The sequence below is a fragment of the Oncorhynchus mykiss genome, chromosome 10 (genome assembly GCF_057628025.1).
Source record: "Oncorhynchus mykiss isolate SJ-2025 chromosome 10, ASM5762802v1, whole genome shotgun sequence".
NCBI classification, from domain to species: domain Eukaryota; kingdom Metazoa; phylum Chordata; class Actinopteri; order Salmoniformes; family Salmonidae; genus Oncorhynchus; species Oncorhynchus mykiss.
The window spans coordinates 67,351,762-67,376,969 of record NC_143031.1 but is presented as its reverse complement, the minus strand read 5'-3'; the positions used below and the strand labels follow the sequence as shown (position 1 = coordinate 67,376,969).

The 25,208-nt window shown below is 44.5% G+C and overlaps 1 protein-coding gene across 1 annotated transcript in view; it reads left to right on the top strand.

Moving 5' to 3' along the window:
• Positions 1-25,208, top strand: part of LOC110534499 (polypeptide N-acetylgalactosaminyltransferase-like 6) — a 246,825-nt gene that overhangs the window by 57,317 nt on the left and 164,300 nt on the right. The window contains exons 3-5 of the mRNA XM_036933624.2: positions 6,277-6,385; positions 10,853-10,991; positions 18,475-18,641. Coding sequence (XP_036789519.1) covers positions 6,277-6,385; positions 10,853-10,991; positions 18,475-18,641 — 415 coding nt within the window. The remainder of the gene's footprint in view (positions 1-6,276; positions 6,386-10,852; positions 10,992-18,474; positions 18,642-25,208) is intronic.

Sequence of the window (25,208 nt, the reverse complement as noted above, 5' to 3'; positions counted from 1 at the left end):
ACAAAACTCGTCAGATTTTCAGAAGCTAGGTCGATTAGCTAGCTCAATGCACACTGATTTTCTATTCTGGATAGACCTGGAGAGAAGAAAACATTGTACTCTGGAGTTATTCCTAACCTGATACGAACCTAGAAAAACATAGTATAGATACCCATTATACAGTCTACATTGGAATATTTAAAGCAGGTGAAAGCACAATAGGTGAAAGGGCATGAACAGATGCACAGTGCTTAGGGCGGCGGCCTGCTTTGTTCAAAACATTCCCTTGCCGTGTGTGTGTGTGTGTGTGTGTGTGTGTCTGTCTGTTTGCATGCACACACGCATTTGTGTGTGTGTCTGTGTCGTAGCCTTCAAAGCCTGGGAGTCTGAGAAGGAGAAGTCATGAAATATTGGTAGCCAGCTCCGACACCTCTTGACCTGCCCTTTATGAGGTGTGGATCAGAAGATGAGTTCTCTGTCTGTCTTCGTGTGTGTGAAACCCTGGGGTCATTTAGACATTTAACAGGCGTGGACCTAGTGTCTTCAGGTGGCAATGAAATAGGAATTATAGGACAATATAAATGAAAATTGCACTCCTTTAAAGATTTGGTTTACCTCTTGGCTTGGCAATTATTTTGCGCTGTGTCCCGTGTCTGCTTGAGAGAGATGTAAATTACTCAAAGTGCAGGGTTTCGCAGGGTCACAGTTGGGACTGTAATGATATCAGCCTCTTAGCCTCTACCTGAGTAGTGAGAATATATTATTTGTACTGAAAACAAGCTGGCATGGATGTGTGAATACAGACACAGTTATCCCTCACATAAACTGTAGTATCCTTCACTCTCATGTGGGTGAAGTGACTTCATAAAGTATCCTCTGTTTATTGAACAGTTGTCATGGCAACATTACCTAAAAAAAAGGAAAGAAAAGTCTGAAATGTATCCTATGCTAATTAGTAGCATCAGTTGACTTTTAGAAGTCAACACTGTCCTTGTTTTTTCATCACAAGGTTTATCAGATGTGTTCTCTAAATCTCACGTCTGTCCCTAATAGAGAATGGAACTCTAAGCAGTAAACACACATTTTTCTTTTCAACCTCATGCTTCATTTTACATTGGAGCTTATTATCAATAATCCAACTGTTTCCCTATCCTTCTTACCTGTGATTCGTGAAGTGAGGAGACTGTAATAACTGTCTCAAAAAGACTTTAGATCTTTAGTTGGACTTTAGGTCCAACTGTAAAGTAACTGAATTATGTCCAGCAGAGGCTGATTACCTCTAAAATACCACCTCATTCAAGATTTTAAATTCTCTGATATGATCATGATCGCTCTCTTCATATATCTACATGGCTTTTTAAAGTTATTCAAAAGCACAAATTCATTGCGGTGTGTCTCTTTAAATTACTGTTGTTCCTCTATCTCCAAATCCCTTATTTTGATGTGTGCCTCATGGGCTGCGTTTACACAGGCAGGCCAATTCTGATCTTTTCACATCCAATCTTTCTCAGAGCTGATTTGATTGGTCAAAAGGCCAATTAGTGGAAAAAGATCACAAATGGGCTGCCTGTGTAAACACAGCCATATCGCCTTCAGCTAACAGTAAACCACTCCGACTCTCATGAGGAACGTCTGTTGATTTACCATTCAGGAGTGTGTTTGTTCTCAGAGCTAACATATGAATGTGCTATCAGGATCTCTGAGATGAGATAATAGCATTACATAATGCCTCTATTGTCTTGTTCAGTTGAGGGGAAACGTTTTGAAATGGCGTGAAACGGGGAAGTACTATCTGCAGAGATTTTACTACTGAACATAACCAAGGTCTAGTTGTGAGCCCTGTAGCTCAAATTGCTCGTAATAGCCATGCAGCTACCCATAGGGCATTATCTCACTGCTACTTGGGGAGAGAAGAGAAACACCACAATTACTCCACAGGGAATTGAAGAAAAAAGACCCATTGACAAATGGGAAGGGTTGAAGTGGATCGTTATGACTCTGGTGTCCTGTCTGTTTCCAAAAGCTGCTGATAAGTTAGCTCTTCTAAGGCACTATAGGGGTCTATTTGTGAGGGGTCTATTTAGTGAGGGGTCCATTTGAACCACAATAACCACATTTCCACCTACATGCCATGATACTTCAGCATCTCTTGAAAAATAAAATGATGCAGGGCCTCAGAAGGGCCACTTTTTAGCAGCTTTTGGAAACAGACAGGAAACATAATGGTCCACTTTAACCCATTTGTCAATGGGTCTTTTTCGGTAGATACCCTGTGGAGTAATTGCAGTGTTCCTCTTCTCTCCCATTTCTATGATCAGAAAAGACACTGTAAATGCACTGATTTTTTTCAGGGCTTGGCAGCTAGCCACTTTGGCGTAACGACGACTCCTAAATCCTCAAAAGACATCAAACCAGGAAAGGACATTTTTTTCCTGCCCTGCGATGACTAATATGATTATACACACCTTTGAGATTTATCATATCAGGAGTGTGTGTGTGTGTGTGTGTGTGTGTGTGTGTGTGAGAGAGAGAGAGTGAGAGAGAAGGAGAGATTACGAAGCCGTATCTGCGCCACCGTGTTTTTAAAAGTAGCATTTCATACAAGCTTCTTCTTCCTCCTCCGGTTATGACTGCAAATAAAATGAAAGTTTATTGGTCACGTACACAGTTTTGCAGATGGTATCGCCAATGCAGCAAAATGCGTATGTTTCTAGCTCCACCAATGCAGCAACATCTAGCAATACAATAACAATGCTCACATAATCCAGAAGTAAAATAAAAGAACAAGAAATTAAGACATATCAGATTGAGTAATGTCAGTCAGGAATGCAAATAATTATTTATTTATTATTATTTCTTTATTTATTACATTGTAGAATAATAGTGAAGACATCAAAACTATGAAATAACACACATGGAATCATGTAGTAACCAAAAAAAGTGTTAAATAAATACATTTACATTTTAATTCTTCAAAGTAGCCACCCTTTGCCTTGATGACAGCTTTGCACTCTTGGCATTCTCTCAAACAGCTTCACCTGGAATGCTTTTCCAACAGTCTTGAAGGAGTTCCCACATATGCTGAGCACTTGTTGGCTGCTTTTCCTTCACTCTGCGGTCCAACTCATCCCAAACCATCTCAATTTGGTTGAGGTCGGGTGATTGTAAAGCCCAGGTCATCTGATGCAGCATTCCATCACTGTCCTTCTTAGTCAAATAGAGGTGTGTTGGGTCATTGTTCTGTTGAAAAACAAATGATAATCCCAGCAAACCAGATGGGATGGTGTATTACTGCAGAATTCTGTGGTAGCCATGCTGGTTAAGTGTGCCTTGAATTCTAAATCAATCATAGACAGTGTCACCAGCAACGCACCCCCACACCATCACACGACCTCCTCCATGCTTCACGGTGGGGTGGGAACCACACATGCGGAGATCGTCTATTCACCTGCTCGGCGTCTCACAAACACGCGGCGGTTGGAAGCAAAAATCTCAAATTTGAACTCATCAGACCAAAGGACAAATTTCCACAGGTCTAATGTCTATTGCTCGTGTTTCTTGGCCCAAGAAGTCTCCTTTTCTTATTGGTGTCCTTTAGTAGTGGTTTCTTTGCAGCAATTCGACCATAAAGGCCTGATTCACACAGTCTCCTCTGAACAGTTGATGTTGAGATAGATGTGTCTGTTACTTGAACTCTGTGAAGCATTTATTTGGGCTGCAATTTCTGAAGCTGGTGACTCTAATGAACTTATCCGCTGCAGCAGAGGTAACTCTGGGTCTTCCTTTCCTGTGGCGGTCTGCATGAGAGCCAGTTTCATCATAGCACTTGATGGTTTTTGCGACTGCACAAAGTTCTTCAAATGTTCCATATTGACTGACCTTCATGATTTAAAGTAATGATGGACTGTTGTTTCTCTTTGCTTATTTGAGCTGTTCTTGCCATAATATGGACTTGGTCTTTTACCAAATCTTCTGTGTACCAACCCTACCTTGTCACAGCACAACTGATTAGCTCAAATGCATTAAGAAGGAAAGAAATTCAACAAAGTAACTTTTAACAAGGCACACCTGTTAATTGAAATGCATTCCAGGTGATGACCTCATGAAGCTGGTTGAGAGAATTCCAATTGTGTGTAAAGCTATCATCAAGGCAAAGGGTGACTACTTTGAAAATTCTCAAATATAAAATACATTTTGATTTGTTTAACACTTTTTTGGTTACTACATGATTCCATATGTGTTATTTCATAGTTTTGATCTATTCACTATTATTCTACAATGTAGAAAATAGTAAAAAGAAAGAAAATCACTTGAATGAATAGGAGTGTCCAAGCGTTTGACTGGTACTGTATGTATGTGAATGGTGTGTATAGACAGTAAGGCTTTTATTGACAATTATATGAATAGAACAGGTGTGTACAGTCGTGGCCAAAAGTTTTGAGAATGACACAAACATTCATTTCCACAAAGTTTGCTGCTTCAGTGTAGATATTTTTGTCAGATGTTACTATGGAATACTGAAGTATAATTACAAGCATTTCATAAGTGTCAAAGGCTTTTATTGACAATTACATGAAGTTGATGCAAAGAGTCAATATTTGCAATGTTGACCCTTCTTTTTCAAGACCTCTGCAATCCGCCCTGGCATGCTGTCAATTAACTTCTGGGCCACATACTGACTGATGGCAGCCCATTCTTGCATAATCAATGCTTGGAGTTTGTCAGAATTTATGGGCTTTTGTTTGTCCACCCGCCTCTTGAGGTTTGACCACAAGTGCTCAATGGGATTAAGGTCTGTGGAGTTTCCTGGCCATGGACCCAAAATATCGATGTTTAGTTCCCCGAGCCACTTAGTTATCACTTTTGCCTTGTGGCAAGGTGCTCCATCATGCTGGAAAAGGCATTGTTCATCACCAAACGGTTCCTGGATGGTTGGGAGAAGTTGCTCTCGGAGGATGTGTTGGTTCCATCCTCCAAAAGTCTTCACCTCGCTGTGCGTGCAGATGCATTCACACCTGCCTGCTGCCATTCCTGAGCAAGATCTGTACTGGTGGTGTCCCGATCCCACAGCTGAATCAACTTTAGGAGACGGTCCTGGCACTTGCTGGACTTTCTTGGGTGCCCTGAAGCCTTCTTCACAACAATTGAACCGCTCTCCTTGAAGTTCTTGATGATCCGATAAATGGTTGATTTAGGTGCAATCTTACTGGCAGCAATATCCTTGCCTGTGAAGCCCTTTTTGTGCAAAGCAGTGATGACGGTATGTTTTTCCTTGCGTTTAACCATGTTTGACAGAGGAAGAACAATGATTCCAAGCACCATCCTCCTTTTGAAGCTTCCAGTCTGTTATTCAAACTCAATCAGCATGACAGAGTGATCTCGAGCCTTGTCCTCGTCAACACTCACACCTGTGTTAACGAGAGAATCACTGACATGTCAGCTGGTCCTTTTGTGGCAGGGCTGAAATGCAGTGTAAATGTTTTGGGGGGATTTATTTCATTTGCATGGCAAAGAGGGACTTTGCAATTAATTGCAATTCATCTGATCACTCTTCATAACATTATGGAGCATATGCAAATTGCCATCATACAAACTGAGGTAGCAGACTTTGTGAAAATTCATATTTGTGTCATTCTCAAAACCTTTGGCCATGACTGTACAGCAGGAGTTATATAGGATGAGCCTTGACTAGGATACAGTATATTCATATGAAGTTTGTAAAACAGTTTGTAAACATTATTAAAGTAACCAGTGTTCAATGACATTAGATGAATGTACAGCATAAAACATTGACTGTATTTGTGTTTGCAGTAAGCTCCCTGCTAAAGTTCAGGATAAAGGCAATTATTTCTCTGAACCTCCAAGGCAACCTTCAAAATTCACAGAAAGCAAACAGAAAGCAGAACAAAGCTTAGGATATCTGAATTATTACCAACTTCTAGCTTTTGTTGCACTGGGAAGCACTTTAGAGAGCAATTTGAAGTCACGTTAGGCTCGTTCATGCATACGTTTCTTTTGACAGTTGAATTCAAATGTCATTCATATAGAATAATTTTTTTCAAATATTAGAATCAGCACAGACTGTTGATGGAGTGAAGGGAGAATGAATAGACATGATGGTCAGTTAAATTATCAGGGCTGAACGCTCTATCAAAATGTAGGTGTTTTACCTCTCTTCTCTTCATATTACTGTTCGGCTGAGGCTCACACTGAATTACAGCGTTTAATCTCTCAGAGTGGGTGATGATGGAATGATGGAATTGTCCCCCACCCTCTTCCCCCTCTCCTCTTTCTCAGGGCTTCTCGCTGGGGCTGAGCGAAGGACACATTTACACCTGGACGGACGGCTTGAGGAGGAGAGACTGGCATGATAACGAGAGCATCAGGAGAGACGAACTGCGTGTCGGTACGTCTCACAGAGAACTCACAGGAAACCACAGACAATCACTACACCTCCTGTAGCTAAAGAGTTTTCACTCTGCACACAGCGAGCAAGCTGAGACATCACGTAACGAATGTCTACATAAAGAACCTTAACCAAGTCTCTCTTTATCATGATTTACTGTGATGGTTTCCATGAAGGGAAAGGGGAGATTGTTTTCCAAGGCAGTAAGTGTATTATTAAGGTACTGTAGGTACTGGACAGTAACTTTGTAAGTCATATTGGTCTATTTGATAATGTTCGCTTTAGCTCTGCTTCTTGAGCAATGGGAACCCAGATGCTGGACAAATGCATTTCCATTTGAGACATGTAAAAAAAAAAAAAAATGATTGTCTGTTTCCACCGAGGTAAGACTAACCCTTAGCTAAGTGAGAACATGTACCAGGATCTCAATTCCGATTTACATTAATTAGAAAAGGTCACTGATAGACAAGCCATTAGTATGCACTATTCAAACAAGAAGTATCTAGGGGAGGGTTGTTCGGGCCAGAAATGATTGTATCCACACATAACCCAGCTATTTCTATTTCCATTCATTATCATTACATACATGTCAAGTAAAGAGCAGAGAGGCAGAGACCCAATGTTCCTCTCCTAATCAAAACACAGTATCTGTGTCTCCTTCCTGCCGCTGTGCAGTTACAGCATCAGTCAAAAGAGCTCTATTTGAAACTTAAGTATTTTCAGTCTTGGCCCCCTTAAGGTTAAATCACTGTGACATTGCCAGTTAAAGCTTCAATATTTTAGCAGATAGATTTCAATAGTCCCATCCTGGTAGAGACCTAGTCTACATCCCAAACGGAACCTTAGTTCCTACATAGTGCACTACTTTTGACCAGTTCTGGGTAGTGCACGGTATAGGGAATAAGGTGGGTTTTGGAACGTACCCCAGAACTGGGAAACATTTGAAGCCAAGCCGGATAAATCATCAATGCCAGACAGGAAATATATTATTTCGGTCAGGGGTTCATGTCAACTGTAGATAAACATGTCAGAGGCAGTATTAATGACCAGGCAACAATGGAGAATAGAACACTTTTACAGCTCCTGGAATTGCGGAACTCGGCTGTAAATTCTAATGCATGCAGACTTCAGAGTATTAAATAAAGTCATTAGCCAGATTAGACTAAGTTGAATTGCTACCAGACTACAACAGAGACGTCAAACAGGTCTTCTGTCCTAAATGGCACCCTATTCCCCACATTCCCCTATGGGCCCTCTTCGAAAGTAGTGCACTATGTAGGGAATAGGGTGCCATTAGGGTGGCAGACCTGTCACATCACGTAACCCTACAATATGGCTGCCTAAATCCTGAACGTTGCCCTCTCTGCCCTCCCGTCTGGTCAGATCATGATGCATGGTCATTGTCCCACCAGACCTCCACCACATATGTACCACACCATCTGTTGAGCCTCAATTGTACGTTTGCCTCAAGCATGATAAAATCTTTCTATTAATTTTGGATGAATCAAGCTGATTATAGCTCATCAGTGCATGAAACCCAGGGGTGAGTAATACATTTCCCCCTGTTTTTCCCGCGTATGTCGGATAGGAAAAGTGTAGTCTACTATATGCATTAACCACTTACGAATCTAAAGCAGTCCATATACAAACGCTCTGTATAATGAATTGTAGGCATGTGTATTAAGCACTTATAAAGCTGCAGTGCTGGTAATCAACATCATTGTACTGTGATGGGCCTGTTAATTAAATGTTGAGCATCTCTCAATCAAGTAGACGTCAGCCTCTTGCCCATCTCTGTTGTGAATAGATTAGTGATTACAGAACAGGGCCTGCGTTCAAATAGTGTCTCCGAGTAGGAGTGCTGATCTAGGATCAGGTCCCCCTTGTCCATGACATCTTATTAATTATGATCTAAAAGGATAAAATGATCCTAGTCTGAGACTCTTTGTGAATAATAGACTCATAATCACCACCATCCCCCAACCAGGAAGCTGTGGAAAATCTAACCCCATTGAACAGCATGTAGGAATGATTCATGTGTTAAACCAATTTAGTGATTTTCTCTATATATTGTCTACCCCATTATGCCTTTTAAAAGCATCCATTTACATGTTCTGTCAGCAGGGAAATTGGGTGAGTACACTTTGTCCATGTTTTACTTTAGTTTTTTGAACCGCCATTGTTTCGAAAATCAAGCCCCTTCCGAGTGAACCGATGGAATGGAAATCCATTACTATTGAACATTAATGTGTGGGTGTGCTGGATTGGAATATTTCATTTGCTTGGTTTTTCGCCTCCCTCCTGTGAGCTTGGCTGCCCTGTGCTGTGGGTGTAGTGTTTCAATAATTATGTACCGTGGAAAATGAGCTTCCAGCGTCCAACAATACTCACAGTAGAGTTATTGAACTCACCACATTATTGAGAGGGATCACTGCTTATGTCAATGTATAATTCACGTTGACGAGAGAAATTATGAACGATGTTAAACTTGGCAAGTGATTTATTCATTAGCGTTGGTTTTGGCGAAGGACGTAAAATGAATTGTGTTTATGAGAGGACAGGGTCGTGGGTTTCGTTTCATCCTATTTCCAGCTGACTCTAAGATTGTGGCATACGATACCTACTTGAAACACAAGCCTTTACTTGGCAGACGGCGCCCTCAAAATATTTCCCACCTCCCGCTTCCAAATCCATTTAATATTTTACAAAAACAAAGATTTTTCTATTTCCATCTTTTGTACTCGTCCTGGAAACTTTCCATGTTTCCCTCGGTCTCGCTCACACATCAAAAGGAAAGCCTCTCGTTAAGAATGTCATTGTTTTCCTTTCTGCATCCTCTCCGTACATCGAACAAAGCCAGCTGTCAGTGTACATTAACCGCATGTTTGCCACGCCAGGAGTGTTTTCAGGGATAACCTTAACATACCATACAATAATATGCGCTAAAACAGTTCTTTCCCCCTAGGAGATTTCTCTCTGTATTGTAAGCTTTCTCTTTATATTAGAAGCTGTACATTTCTCTCATATGTGTCCCTCGTCCAAAAAGAACAATGCACATTAGCAGGATTCCGGAATTAGATGCTTCTATACCCACTTGTGATTTCACTGCAGCATCCTGTTATAAAGTATGCCGATAGGATCCTCTACTTCTGGCCCCTTGGAGGTATAAACGAGGTAAACGGTTTAATTAGATGAAAGAGAAAGCTGTCAGTCAAGTGTGATTGGCAGCTTAAGTGATGTGTAACGCCTTCCCTCCGGCGTCGGTGCCCCTGGGGCTTGATTCATGGTGGGCATTTAGTCAAGCTCATGGCAGTAATGCACATTGCAAAGTGTGAGCCAATGATTCTGTCACCAACGCAGACTCGCAGAACAAATGGATGGACTCGAGTACAGCCTGTGCGGATAGATACTATAGTATGTCACCATAGTTACTGGCATAGTATATCACATGCAATGGCATCAAAAACATGGCGTTTTATTCTTAATTGGTTTCAGTGCACACAGCAAACCATTTCATCACCTTGGTAACCACTAACCAGCACCATTTGATTGAAGAAATACAGTAACACTTTACCTCAAGCCTGAAGGTGTAATATTTTAGGTCTATAACTTATGAGCTTTTAGAATCATGGAATGGTGCTGTATATCAGTGTTTCAGTACAGCTACTGATCCACACTCATGTAGGCTACTGTTTTTAGCATCGCATGCTTTACCAAGCCCCCCTAATGAGATACCCACACCGTAGCAGTTCAAATGAACACACAGCTCTTAGCTTATTGTTTGTATTTCACTTGTGCCTAAACGGCAGTATCCAAGGAGAATTCAATCTCCTCTTCTCTATCAGCATGTTAAGCAGAGTGTGTAGAGGGCTGCTTATTCAATTTAAGAAGTCCCGGTTTCTGTTGTGGGTTTGGGGCCAACGTTGATTACAATACCGAAAACAGTGTTTTGCATCTCTAAATAGACACACACACACACAAACACACACACACACACATACATACTCACGCTCCTGATCTCACAGACGTGTGTATAATTGTATTCGTGATCGCAGGGCAGGCCAAATGTTTCCCTTCCTGGTTTGATGTCTTTTGAGGATTTAGGAGTCGTCGTTACGCCAAAGTGGCTAACTGCCAAGCCCTGACAAAAATCTGTGCATTTACAGTGTCTTTTCTGATCATAGAAATGGGAGAGAAGAGGAACACTGCAATTACTCCACAGGGTATCTACCGAAAAAGACCCATTGACAAATGGGTTAAAGTGGACCATTTTTACCCTCTGAGACACAAACACACACACACTAACTCTCTCTCACACACACACACACACACACACACACACACACACACACACACACACACACACACACACACACACACACACACACACACACACACACACACACACACACACACACACACACACACAAAGCACCTTGAGATTTCACAGTATTTTCTGTCTTTTAGGGAAAGGGGAGCACGGCAAGCCCTACCCTCTGGCTGAGGATGAGTGTGACGACTCGGTTTACAAGGAGAACGGCTTCAATATCTACGTTAGTAACAACATCGCCTTGGACCGCTCTCTACCAGACATCAGACATCCAAAGTAAGTAGAGAGACAGATGGGTCTTTCTCTGACCCAAATGTTGATACAATAAATGTGCAGAGCAGAGGTAATAATGTGTGTTAATTGGGGGTCAATTGCTGCACTACTAACGAGAGAACAAGGCGGTGTGCGTGTTAACATTTCACTTCAAACACAAAATGGGGTCACACCTCGCATCGCCAACAATTGTGTCTTCTCTAATCTCCCAGATCTTAGTATCTGTGTCTGTTCAATGGCTTGGAGGAAAGGAGCTTGAACAAACACGTTCACCTCTATTGATCCTCACATCAAATAATTGTGAATGTAACCTGTGTACAATGCACACGGTCTGCACTGGCACTTTACTGCTATTCATTAGTAGGCGAACATGGCTAATATCATTACATGGAAAATGGCAGCTTACATCGATTAGGGATTTGTTGTGGGTGGTTACTCTGCTACTCTGGTACCAATCAAAGGTGTTTAGTTGAACAGTGCTGCGTATGTACGTTAGGATGGCCGTATTGGCTGCTTCTCGCAGTGATGTCAGATACTGCTTAAAGAGGATTTGCAATGAGGTATTTGATGGATTGGTCCATAATGGCTCTCAGGGAGCACTAGAAGGCATTGTAAGAAAGTGAGAGAGAGAGAAACCACTGGCCTTCTGCGCACCATTAGGCCCTCATAGAAATAACATGGATTTTCTTTCTCTCTCTCCCCCCCTCTCTCTCTCTATCTCCTTGCAAGAAACAAATCCTAACTCCTACTGCAATGGGTTGGAAGTCAGGAGGGGTGTTGCAGTAGTTTTACAGCTCTGTCGATAATGAGAACTATTCCCTCCGCTGCGGGGGGGCTGGAGAGTGACTGCATCCCAATGGCACCCTACTCCCTATATAGTGAACTACTTTTTACCCTATGGGCCCTGGTAAAACATAATGCACTTTATAGGGCATAGGGTGCCGTTTGGACTCCAAGTGATTCCATGTTAGCGAGGTAGGGAAATTAGTTGCCACACTGTGCTGTGCATACTGTGGAGAGGGATATGGGGACATTTTCTCATTTGAAAGCTAGTTAAGCTTAGGATTGAAATATAATGTTTTCTCCCTCTGGATATTGTCCCGTGTCTAATCTCTACTGACTGTGTGACTGTCTATGCATGTGTGTGTATTTAGTGTGTGTGGGTGCAAGTATATTCGACATGATGCACAAAATGTACAAGGTGCGCACGTAAGTCAATTTACATGTGTGAAAATGGTGTGTGCTCAATTACTAGTAAACATGTTTTCCACACCGCACTTCGTGTGTGTGGGATCAGAACATGTGTTGACAGGAAGTCAGGTTTCTATGAAGCTAAATCAGCCCTCCAGGGCAATGCTCTTCAGTTCAGTTCCATCATCATTTTCTTCATCAGGTGACGTGCCTTGTGCGGAGTGTGAGCGAGAGAGAATGAGAGTGTGTTTAGTGTGCGAGAGAGAGGGGGGGGGGGGGGGGGGGAGGAGGGGGGAAAGCGAGAGGGGGAAGAAAGGAAGAGGGGGAGAGAGAGAAAAAGCGAGAGACGGGGGAGATAGTTATAGAGAAAGAGTGAGGGGGGAGATGGATAGTTATAGAGAGAGAGGGGGAGGGGACGAGAGAGAGTAAGATAGTGAGATGGATATTCTCTCTTGTTCTATATGGTGAGAGGGCATCTCTGTTTATTTACAGTCTCATAAAGCCCTGCAGCAATCCTCTCAGTATGTGATCTGGAACGTTATGTTGTGGACAGTGTCTGAATGATCTCCATCTCCCTCACAGTAAGCTGGGGCCCTGCCTGTCTTCCTGCTCTGCCTGCCTGTCTGTTCTGCCTGCCTGTTCTGCTTCCCTGCCTAATGTAATGACGGCTATAACTCAGATACACCCCTGATTTCAACAAATTTAAGAGATGGAAATGAGGCCAGTGCTGCCGCTATCCTAGCTGATGTTGTTGATGCAAAGCGGTACGGAAAATAAACCTCACAGGTTAAAAACATTTAAGGGATTGCGATGTCTGTGAATGCTGTCTGTGAAGTCATTTTGGCAATGTTGTATTTCTCAGTCTGCACATACTGTACACTATCTAGAACCTAAAATGGTTCCTAGGGCTGTCCCCATTGGAGAACCCTTTGAATAACCCTTTTTGGCTCCAGGTAGAACCCTTTTGAATTCCATGTAGAACCCTTTAGTTATACATGGATCCAACACTACTTGGTTTCAGTTACTGTTTTACAGTATATTTGGTTATTTTCAAATTGTTTTCACTGCTGAATTAGATTTTTTCGAAATGACTGAAGCATTGGACTATCTATAATCAGTTCCACTGTAACGACTGTCTTCGGGTGAAAGAGAGGAGGACCAAGATGCAGCGCGAATATAATCCATCTTTAATGGGAATACTTAAACACAGAACAAAACAAACCGACAAAAAGGAACGAATACGATACAGTCCCGTAGCGTGAACACTAAACACTGGCACACTGGAACAGGAACAATCACCCACAAAATACCCAAAGAATATGGCTGCCTAAATATGGTTCCCAATCAGAGACAACGATAGACAGCTGCCTCTAATTGAGAACCAATCTAGGCAACCATAGACTTACAAAAATACCTAGATAGGAAACACCCCCATAAACATATAAAACCCCTAGACAAGCGTAAAAACACATACATCACCCATGTCACACCCTGACCTAACCAAAATAACAAAGAAAACAAAGAATACTAAGGTCAGGGTGTGACAGTACTCCCCTTCAAAGGTGCGGACTGCTGGCCGCACACCTAACACTATATGGGCGGGTCTGGGAGGGCCGACCACGGATTAGAGGACGCCACTGAACTGATGGTCGAGTCTGGAGTGAGTGGCGCCTCTGGATTGGAGGGAGATTCTGGCGGATCCGGACTGGAGGGAGACTCTGGCGGTTCCGTACTGGTAGGTTCCGGACTGCGACCCGTCGTGGTAGGTTCCGGACTGCGACCCGTCGTAGGAGGTTCCGGTCTGCAGACTATCGCCGGACGCTCTGGACTGGATACTGTCGCCGCACGCTCTGGACTGGATACTGTCGCCGGACGCTCTGGACTGGATACTGTCGCCGGACGCTCTGGACTGGATACTGTCGCCGGACGCTCTGGACTGGATACTGTCGCCGGACGCTCTGGACTGGATACTGTCGCCGGACGCTCTGGACTGGATACTGTCGCCGGACGCTCTGGACTGGATACTGTCGCCGGACGCTCTGGACTGGATACTGTCGCCGGACGCTCTGGACTGGATACTGTCGCCGGACGCTCTGGACTGGATACTGTCGCCGGACGCTCTGGACTGGATACTGTCGCCGGACGCTCTGGACTGGATACTGTCGCCGGACGCTCTGGACTGGGTACTGTCGCCGGACGCTCTGGACTGGGTACTGTCGCCGGACGCTCTGGACTGGGTACTGTCGCCGGACGCTCTGGACTGGATACTGTCGCCGGACGCTCTGGACTGGGTACTGTCGCCGGACACTCTGGACTGGATACTGTCGCCGGACGCTCTGGACTGGATACTGTCGCCGGACGCTCTGGACTGGATACTGTCGCCGGACGCTCTGGACTGGGTACTGTCACCGGACGCTCTGGACTGGATACTGTCGCCGGACACTCTGGACTGGATACTGTCGCCGGACGCTCTGGACTGGATACTGTCGCCGGACGCTCTGGACTGGATACTGTCGCCGGACGCTCTGGACTGGATACTGTCGCCGGACGCTCTGGACTGGGTACTGTCGCCGGACGCTCTGGACTGGGTACTGTCGCCGGACGCTCTGGACTGGATACTGTCGCCGGACGCTCTGGACTGGATACTGTCACCGGACGCTCTGGAATGGGTACTGTCGCCGGACACTCTGGACTGTATACTGTCGCCGGACGCTCTGGAATGGGTACTGTCGCCGGAGGCTCTGGACTGGATACTGTCGCCGGACGCTCTGGACTGGATACTGTCGCCGGACGCTCTGGACTGGGTACTGTCGTCGGACGCTCTGGACTGGATACTGTCGCCGGACGCTCTGGACTGGATACTGTCGCCGGACGCTCTGGACTGGATACTGTCGCCGGACGCTCTGGACTGGCGAGGCGCACTGTAGACCTGGTGCGTGGTGCCGGTACTGGTGGTACTGGGCCGAGGACATGCACCTCAGGGCAGGTGCGAGGAGCAGGAACGGGGAGTACTGGACCCTGAAGGCGCACTGGTGGCCTGGTGCGTGGTCCCGGCCCTGGTGGTACCAGGCTGGAGACACGCACCACAGGGCGAGTGCAGGGAGGAGGAACAGGATGTACTGGGCTGTGGAGGCGTACTGGAGGTCTGGTGCGTGGTGTTGGCACTGGTGGTACTGGATAGACCGGACCGTGAAGCCGCACTGGAGGTCTCGGGCTAATGGCCTGCACAACCCGTCCTGGCTGGATGGTGACTCTAGCTCGGCACGTGCGGGGCGCAGGCACAGGACGCACTGGGCTGTGCAGACATATGGGAGACACAGTGCGCAACGCTGGCGCAGGATATCCTGGCCCGAGGAAACCCACTGGCTGTCTGGAGAGCAGGGCTGGCACCATCTGCCCTGGCTGGATCCTCACCCTAGCTAAGGGTGAGCACCGGGCTAAGAACGCGTACTGGATACGCCGTGCGTTCTACCGCATAACACGGTGCCTGACCAGTACGACCCCCTCTCTCTCCACAGTAAGCACGGGAGTTGACACCGGTCTCCTACCTGGCTTCGCCATGTGCCTCCCCAAGACATTTTTGGGGCTGCCTCTTGGGCTTCCAGCCGTGCTGCCGTGCTGCATCTGCACCTCTCCGCTTTGGCTGCCTCCAGCTCTGCCTTGGGGTGGCAATATTCCCCTGGCTGCGTCCAGGGTCCATCTGGGCTGCCCTGGGGCGGCAGGGTAGCCTAGTGGTTAGAGCGTTGGACTAGTAACCGGAAGGTTGCAAGTTCAAATCCCTGAGCTGACTAGGTACAAATCTGTCGTTCTGCCCCTGAACAGGCAGTTAACCCACTGTTCCTAGGCCGTCATTGAAAATAATAATTTGTTCTTAACTGACTTGCCTAGTTAAATAAAGGTATATATAAATATCTCCATCCAGTATCTCTTCCCAAGTCCAATAGTCCTGATTGCGCTTCTCCTCCAGCTGCTTGGTCCATTGTTGGTGGGTGATTCTGTAATGACTGTCTTCAGGTGAAAGAGAGGAGGACCAAGATGCAGCACGAATATAATCCATCTTTAATGGGAATACTTAAACACCGAACAAAACAAACCGACAAAAAGATACAGTCCCGTAACGTGAACACTAAATACTGGCACACTGAAACAAGAACAATCACCCACAAAATACCCAAAGAATATGGCTGCCTAAGTATGGTTCCCAATCAGAGACAACGATAGACCAATCTAGGCAACCATAGACTTACAAAAAACCTAGATAGGAAACACCCCCATAAACATACAAAACCCCTAGACAAGACAAAAACACACACATCACCCATGTCACACCCTGACCTAACCAAAATAACAAAGAAAACAAAGAATACTAAGGTCAGGGTGTGACATCCACAAGTCATACGATATGATGGAGAAGTTGAACGTTCGGTAGTTAGTGTACATAGCCATCGCTTGAACAGAGAAATGCCTCAGAATAAAGCCTGGCATGTTTTTAAAGCAGATGTGATACTGCATTGTGCATTTTACACCAAATGACGCAGCTCAACATTTCATCCAACATTAACACCTATGCACCTATGCACCTAGGCAGGTGTTACAGTAAGTACGGATCTGATCTGAGGAGCAGTGACCAGTTATTAAATGGCTGTAACAGCATGGCAGACAGTATAAGACGCAGTGGGGAATCCAATCATGCTGGAAAATCAACACGTAAGGAACAGACTGAAGGCGTTTACCCATACAGAATGTAACATGAATGTCATTCTCATCGGGTCTGTGTGTGCAACAACCACGGCGGTGCAAAGTCCTAGTTGAGATGAAAAATAATCACATCAGCAGTTGATAGCATCAAGTATGCATCATGTTCAATGTCATCTTATCAAGTTCAATGGAAGCTGACAGTCTTGCTTCATTCTTACCTGACCTGAACGGAGTCTATTCAGTCATTTATTTATTCACTCTCTCATTCTTTCTCTCTTCCTCATACACTCATTCCATACAGTAAGGAAGGGAAAATGGAAGTTTAATTTAAGCCTATATGCATTTAAGAGAGGTCTATAATGCCCCAGTCCAGCCCCATATTTCAAGTCTCCTCGCCGTACAGCGCTGGAGGGGGGTGACAACGATATTTTCCATAATGGTATGTGGCTCTATCTGCCTATTACTATGCAAATCGATGCTCTTCTCCTTCCTGAATGGTATTTCATAATGTAGAATTATCTGACAGGGCAGCTGGAGAGACCAACCTTGTGTTTTAGAGATTGGCTCAACTCCAGCAGGAATGAATTTGCTTTCCCAGCCCAGCACAGATGTAGGGGGCTGGAGCAGTTTGGTGGGGGATTTTTATGCTCTCTCTCTCTTTCGTGCCCTCCCTCCCTCCCTCCCTCCCTCCCTCCCTCCCTCCCTCCCTCAGCCTCAATAGAGAATCTCTGTCTCTCCCCCTCCCACCCTTGGTCTCTCTCTCTCTCTCTCGCTCTCTCTCGCTCGCTCTCTCTCTCTCTATCAATCTCTTCTTTCCCTTTTCACTCTTTCATTGTCTCTTTTTTCCCTCCCTCCCTCCCTCCCTCCCTCCCTCCCTCCCTCCCTCCCTCCCTCCCTCCCTCCCTCCCTCCCCTAAATAAAAATATAATAAAAACCAGGGCTTCTAACCAAGTACCTAGTCATCATTCTGCAGAGACCGGTGATAAATTAGAACAGCTTGTCAAGGTTGTCACCGGGGTAAATTAGCAGGAGACTCGTGTGAACCGTAAAACTGCTGCTTCATTTGCCAATTTCAGCTTTGTCGAGGCGGCTATTAACATGCAGATTTCCTGAATTGTTTATTAGGCCGGCTGAAGCTGGAGTGGCTCTTTTAAACGCGGATTTACTTTACGACTCAGCACAGAGGTAGAAGGTAAAGCAGGCTATGTGTTTGAGGCTGGCTGGTTGGCTAGCTGTAAGGCTGGCTGGACGGTTGGCTTTATGGATGGCTAGCTAGCTGGCTGGCAAGATGGCTGGATGGCTGGATGAATGGCTGGCTTTGCAGTGTGACACACAGCAAGGAGCAGGTTGGCTTTCCAGATGTAGGAAGATGTGAGTCACTATATTCAAACATACCAAATACCAACACATGCAGCTAGCTCTACATCAAATGCATAAGCTACACGTGGAGATGAAACACGCATGATGTCTCTGATGTATTGAATTTCGATCCCACTGGGGTCTTTGTCAGGACAGGTCAAGAAAGGTTTGGTCTGATGTATAAAAAAACATGGAGGCTAATACAGTCCCTGGTATATTGTGTATTATTTTTCCTCAGCTGCAAGACGAAGCTGTACCTGGAGAACCTTCCCAACACCAGCATCATCATCCCCTTCCACAATGAGGGCTGGTCGTCCCTGCTGAGGACCATCCACAGCATCTCCTACCGCACCCCAGACCACCTCATCGCTGAGATCATACTGGTGGACGACTACAGTGACAGAGGTAGGACATCTGGTTAACTGTTACGTTACTGTCTGTGTTGGTGGTCAGGGTTCTTACACCACACCCTGCTCAGTGACTGTGGTAGGACCCTGGTTAAACTACAGTTATTACAGTATGGTGCTGGTAGGACCCTGGTTAAACTACAGTTATTACAGTATGGTGCTGGTAGTACCCTGGTTAAACTACAGTTATTACAGTATGGTGCTGGTAGAACCCTGGTTAAACTACAGTTATTACAGTATGGTGCTGGTAGAACCCTGGTTAAACTACATTTATTACAGTATGGTGCTGGTAGGACCCTGGTTAAACCACAGTTATTACAGTATGATGCTGGTAGGACCCTGGTTAAACTACAGTTATTACAGTATGATGCTGGTAGGACCCTGGTTAAACTACAGTTATTGCAGTATGGTGCTCTATGTATCAGATAGTTAAATCAAAACAAATCAGATGTTAGCAGATGTTATGGCGGGTGTAGTGAAATGCTTGTGTTCCTAGCTCCAACAGTATGGCGTTAGTGGGTACGGGGCACTTCACTAGTTCCATTACCCCTACCAACTAATAGAATCTCACTTTGATTAATCTCTGTTAGTGTATGTTTTTGGTGTCTACAACCCTGGATGTTGCCTTTGAGGGTCGTTGCCTTGAGGATAACCCTGTGTGTGAAGCTAGTATGAGCCATACTCATTTGTGTCAACCTCTCAACCTCTATGGTCAGGTAGTTTGGTTTGGGAGGAGTAGGGTTTTGCTCCCCAACCAGCTGGTTGCCCTGTTGGCCAGTGCCCTCTTTCTCTCCTGTGGTTCTGTGGATGTTAGTGTTTTGCATAGAAACAGATTCACTTCCTATAGTGATGTGGCTGCTTGCCTCAGGAGGAGTGTGATAGAACGTAAGCGTTCAGTAGCCAGACCACCTTGGCCGGACAGGGTCAGTCATTGTGTCGACTCAGTGTACTGTATGCTCCCCCGCAGTGTTGAGAAGTTGAGACAATCCACTGGAACTCTCAGTCCGCTGGCCTTCCGAGACAGACACACACACACAGAGAAGACACCACACCACAGGGCTTAGCCCGGATCATTCCACATTCCGTATTCCGCCTCTGTAAGCCCATGCATGTATTAGTATAATTGAGGTATTTTAATATTGTTTTAGCGGGCGAAGAGCAACAGCACAAACAACCTCTTGGTGGATGGACTTTAGAGTGTGTGTTCTTCATTTGCATCAGGTGATGATTCAGCCTAATGGGGAATTCACTGGTTGTTTAAAGGAGCGATGCACAGTTGCTGCATCCATTTTGGACTTGGAATTCATTCTTGAAGAAGTATGTCTTGTGAATAAATGCCTGGTGAGTTTAGTTCAACTGTCGTAACCCATCAGAACCCACAATGTCAGCTTGTTTTACTCCAATTTTGTAAACAACCTAAATGTAAACAAACACAGTATAGGCTCAAAACATGGTCAAAACTCATTTTTGATATCATGGATGGTCAATCCTGGAATCTTGCTCTGTTTATGAATTTGAAAGTGGTTACATTTCTCCAGCCCCATCCCCTAGCTTTTTTACCAAAAACAGTGATGGGGTGCCAGCTTTGTTGTCGTTTCAACTGCCGAGTTCCCCTATGACGTTTGTGACGTTTATGTTAAAGCTGTGCACTTTCATATTTTGAGTCCATGGTCCACAGTTCATCCATGTAACCACTCTCTGTTGGTTGATTCATGCTGTAGGCCTCTCTGTCCTGTTTACATACTGAGTCAGGTGAATGTGTGGAAATGGGTCATTTGGGTTCTGTGTGTGTGTGTGTGAATGGCAGCGTTGGGCAAGGTTTTGTGTGTTTGTGTGTGTTGTGGGATCACTGTTAGAGGTGGCAGATTCTCAGTGAGTTGAGGCTCTCTGGGACGATAGTCCTCACGGTGGGACACCAGATGGTCACAGCTGCTGCTCTACCTTACAGCTGAATCTATCCCCCAAGGTGTGTGTGTGTGTGTGTGTGTGTGTGTGTGTGTGTGTGTGTGTGTGTGTGTGTGTGTGTGTGTGTGTGTGTGTGTGTGTGTGTGTGTGTGTGTGTGTGTGTTTGTGTGCTTGCCTGCGTTTGATGTGCTAATGTTATTGTAACTGGCCATCTTATATTGTTTATTATTCTCCCATCTTACAACCTCACTTCAATTGTACCTAAACTGGTCAGCTGTGTAATGCATGCCAGATATCCTGGCTACACATCCCAGGACTGCTTTCACCCCCATCATGTTCTGGTGTGTTACACAGAGAAGCTAGGCACGTTCTGGTGTGTTGCACACAGCAGCTAGGCAGAGTGGCCTCTTTGTGCCTGTGGAGGACAATTCTCCAGTGAGGGAAGCAGAAATATCTATGAAGAGATTTTTTCACCTGAAGCGAGAATAACAATAAGCTCTGCAGACCGAATAGCTACATTTGAAACCAAACCTTCTGAGAAATCATTTGGCAATGTATAATTATGAGTCATAATGATAATAACTCTCCATCTGTTGCTCGAATGATAAATAATGAAATCAACCTTTATTGTCTGATGCTACGTTCATAACCCGCTGGCATGGTTGTAATTCCCAGAGAAACACTGATTGGCTGAAAGGCCAACAAGCTTCGTCAACCATACACTAAAAGTACAGCTACCATGCTTGTAAACAAATTATAATGCTCAAAACCCATATTCATATATAGCTTTTTATAAATGATGTTTTGTTGTTGTATTTGACTGCCGAAAATGCAGTTATCGAGGTTATTTCCTTACTAGGCGTCATCAGAGGTCAGTATGTGGGAGAAGTCGGTGCTCAGGGATGATAGACAAGTTTCCCACTAGTAATTACCAGTTGGAAGGGCGTTCAAGTGGAATTTTCCAAGCTGAATGTGGTAAATACCACCTTCCCACTTTTTGTGAACGCAGCATTAGTCACCAACTGTACCTGTGAAGATATCCAATCCATTAAGTTTCAGTGGAAAACTATGATTATGTTGCATAAGTATACCAATCAGTTGGCTACATAGTTTATATGGATGGCCATTAGAAATTATTTCACTATTCAAATAATATGAAGGTGGAGTGGGACCAGGGGACTTACCTAGGATGGAGAGTGCACCAGAGGAGGGGGGGTCTGCAGCGGTGCGGAGGCCACCAGAGGCGAGAGACGGGGGACACCGTGGTGAGGCCAAAGGAGCAGCGCCTGGGGAGGGGTGCTCAATGGTGGCAGAGAGGCCACCGGAGTCAGTGCAGCGGGAGGATGGTAGTGCAGTGGCGAGTTACAAGTGGATCGGGCATTCAGTGAGGCCTTTGGGAATACGTGTTTACATTTTGTGTACTTAAACATCCGAAGCCTACTACCAAAGATAGATGAGATACGTCTGTTGGTTCGCAAATCAGAGGTGGGGGTCTTGTTTTTTACGGAGAGAGGAAGGATCGGAATCGGAATGGTGGGGGGGATATGTGCGTTTGTAAGATTGGACATTGCTTATAATATCAGATCGGATTTAAGCGTTGATCTGGAGATTGTCTGGCTGGATATCTGCCTTCCCAAAACCAAGCCGATTTTGTTGGGGGTGTGTTACAGGCTGCCCAATTAGAATGCATTCTATGTAGGTCTCGAAATCGTGTTGTCAAGCTGTAATGATTCCCTGGTGAAGGAAATAAGTTTGTTAGGCGATTTCAAAACTGATGTCTGCAAAAAGGATAACCCAACTCACAATGTATTTATGCACTTCTGTAGATCACTTGCCCTGACCCAAATGATAAAAGATCCCACCAGGGTATGTGAAACAGTGCAAAGTACAATTGACTTAATATTGGTGTCTGATCAATCCAAAATATCGCAGAGTGGAGTAATAGTTTATGGGATCAGTGATAACTTTATTACATTTTGCACAAGGAGGGTTTTTAAAGATATATATGATCATTTCACAAAACTGTTAGAATCAGAGGACTCAATAAATACTGTTTTGAAATGTTTAGGGAGCAAGTGGGTACAATTGACTGGTCACCAGTGCTGGGATAGACAGTGCCTGGGAAGCCTTTAAATGTAGATTCCTTGATGTGGTGAATGTGATGGCTCCCATTAGATGGGCCAGGGTAAAGCAGAGATCTAGCCCTTGGTTTAATCATGAGATTCTAGAATCTATCCAAGCAAGTAATAAGGCCTTGATGAAATGTAAGAACTCGAAAGAGCAGCATGAATTTGTCCTATATAAACATCACAGAAATTAAGCACAGCGCAGGATGGATGAAGCTAAGAGGGGTTTCTTTGCTGATAAAATCATTGAGAACAAAAATTACCCTAAAAAACTTTGGAAATCATTTAAGGAACTAGGCTGTAGTAGTACTACCAAAAACAAACTGAACAGTATTGGACTGAACATCAGGGAGGAGATGGTAAATGAAAAAGCAGAGGTTGCCAATGAATTAAACATTGGTTTTACTTCTGTTGCCAGCAAGCTGGTTAACAAGCTGCCCACCAGTTCTGGTATGTATGGAAACGACCAAGTCAATAAGTATTGTGCCGAATTACGGGTTCAGTCAAACTCTTTTGCAAAGGTTGCAACAGCCAAAATAGCCAGGATGCTAGCAGAGCTTAAATGCTCCAAAGCCACAGGCCTGGATAATATTCCTGCAAGGTTTCTTATATATTCTGCTGAGCAAATTTCCCCTTGTATTACTCATATGGTTAATCGTTCTCTTAAACAATGCATATTTCTCAGGGACATAAAACACACTAAAGTTATACCTCTGTAAAGAAGAGGTTAAAGTCTGACCTTGGGAACTATAGGCCTGTATCTATCTCCAGTGTAACATCAATGATCCTGGAGAGAGTTGTACATGAGTATGAATATGTCAACAAACACAGTCTAATGTATGATTTTCAGTCAGGTTTTTGAAAAACATACTCCACTGATTCATGTCTACTTTACTTGACTGACTTCATCAGGAAGGAGATTGATGAGGGAAATCTCTGTGGAATGGTACTGCTTGGCCTACACAAGGCCTCCGGTACAGTTAACCACTGTCTCCTAATCTCCAAACTGGAGGCACTGGGGTTAAGCAGTATCCCCCTAGGCTGGGTAAAGTCATTTTTATCAGGTAGGGAGCAAATAGTACAGGTTAATGGTTCACTGTCTCAGGCAAAACCAATGAGTTGTGGTGTTCTGCAGGGGAGCGTGCTTTGTCCTTTACTGTTTTGACTGTATATTAGCAATATAAAAGATGCTTGTTCTTGCCGTCTTTTCCTTTATGCGGATGACGCTACACTTCTGGTGTCTCACAAAAGTAAAACTATGTTGGAGAGCATACTTAACACAGAGCTTACTAACATTAGCAAATGGCTTGATAATAAGATAATAAGGTATCTCTGCACTTATGTAAAACTGAGGCAATTATTTTTGGATCCAGACCTAAATTGAGTAGGTCCTTTGAAGTCAGAGTGGAGTTAGGGGGGAGGTGCTGACTACTAAAAACCTCTGTTAGCTACCTGGGATGCATCCTTGATGGAAGATCGGGAGTTGTGAGCATGGCCACTAAATTGCTAGGGAAGGTTAATGCCAGGACTACATTTTTGCCTAGAAAGTCCAAGCTGCTTGATAAGGACTCCATGAAAGGGATAGCCACTGCTCTCATTCAATGCCACTTTGACTACACTAGTACTTCCTGGTTTGGGGGCTTATCTAAGCTTATGAAGGGGAAGCTCCAGATAGCCCATAATAAGCTGTTCAGGGTAGTATTGAAGGTGATTCCATGTACTCACATAGGCAGAAGCTGCTTTCAGGAACTCAACTGGTTGCCTGTTGACAGTGTCCCAGATTAGACTGGGTTTGGTTTACACAAGTATTTATGGTTCTGCGCCCAGATATCTAACTGATTACTTTCCCAGTGTTAGGGATGCACACAATCACAGCACCATCAGGTGTTGCAGATGTATGCTTATACAGGTTCAGGAGTAATGCTAGGAAAGGTATTTTATTGTATACTGGAGCCTCAGAGTTAAATGTGTTGCCTCTTCCCATAAAAACTACGGCCTCTCTGGGCAGCTTTAAAAATAAAGTAAAACACTGTTTATCTTCTGTGCCCATATGAATGACCCCTATGATGTACCTCTGTAAATAACGTCACTTAGAATGACATAAAATGCCACAACAGCAGACAGTGAATTTGTTTTCAGGGTGCTATTCCGGTATTTGTTGGCTAGGGGCGGGTAGAAGTGTTGGGCCAGTAACCGAAAGTTTGCTGAATGAAATCCCTGAGCTGACAAGGTAAAAATCTGTTGTTTTGCCCCTGAGCAAGGCAGTTAGCCCACTGTTCCCTGGGCGTCAAAGATGTGGATGTTGATTAAGGCAGCCCTCCGCACCTCTCTGATTCAGAGGGGTTGGGTTAAATGCGGAAGACACATTTCAGTTGAATGCATTCAGTTGTACAACTGACTAGGTATCCCTCTTTCCCCTTTCCCTAACAGTAGCCTCAGCTAACAGCAATAGTGAATATGTCTGATGTTTGCCATCATAGAACTGATTCTGTTTCAACAAAAAGTTTTCTGGTGAGTGTTTTGCATTGATCTGT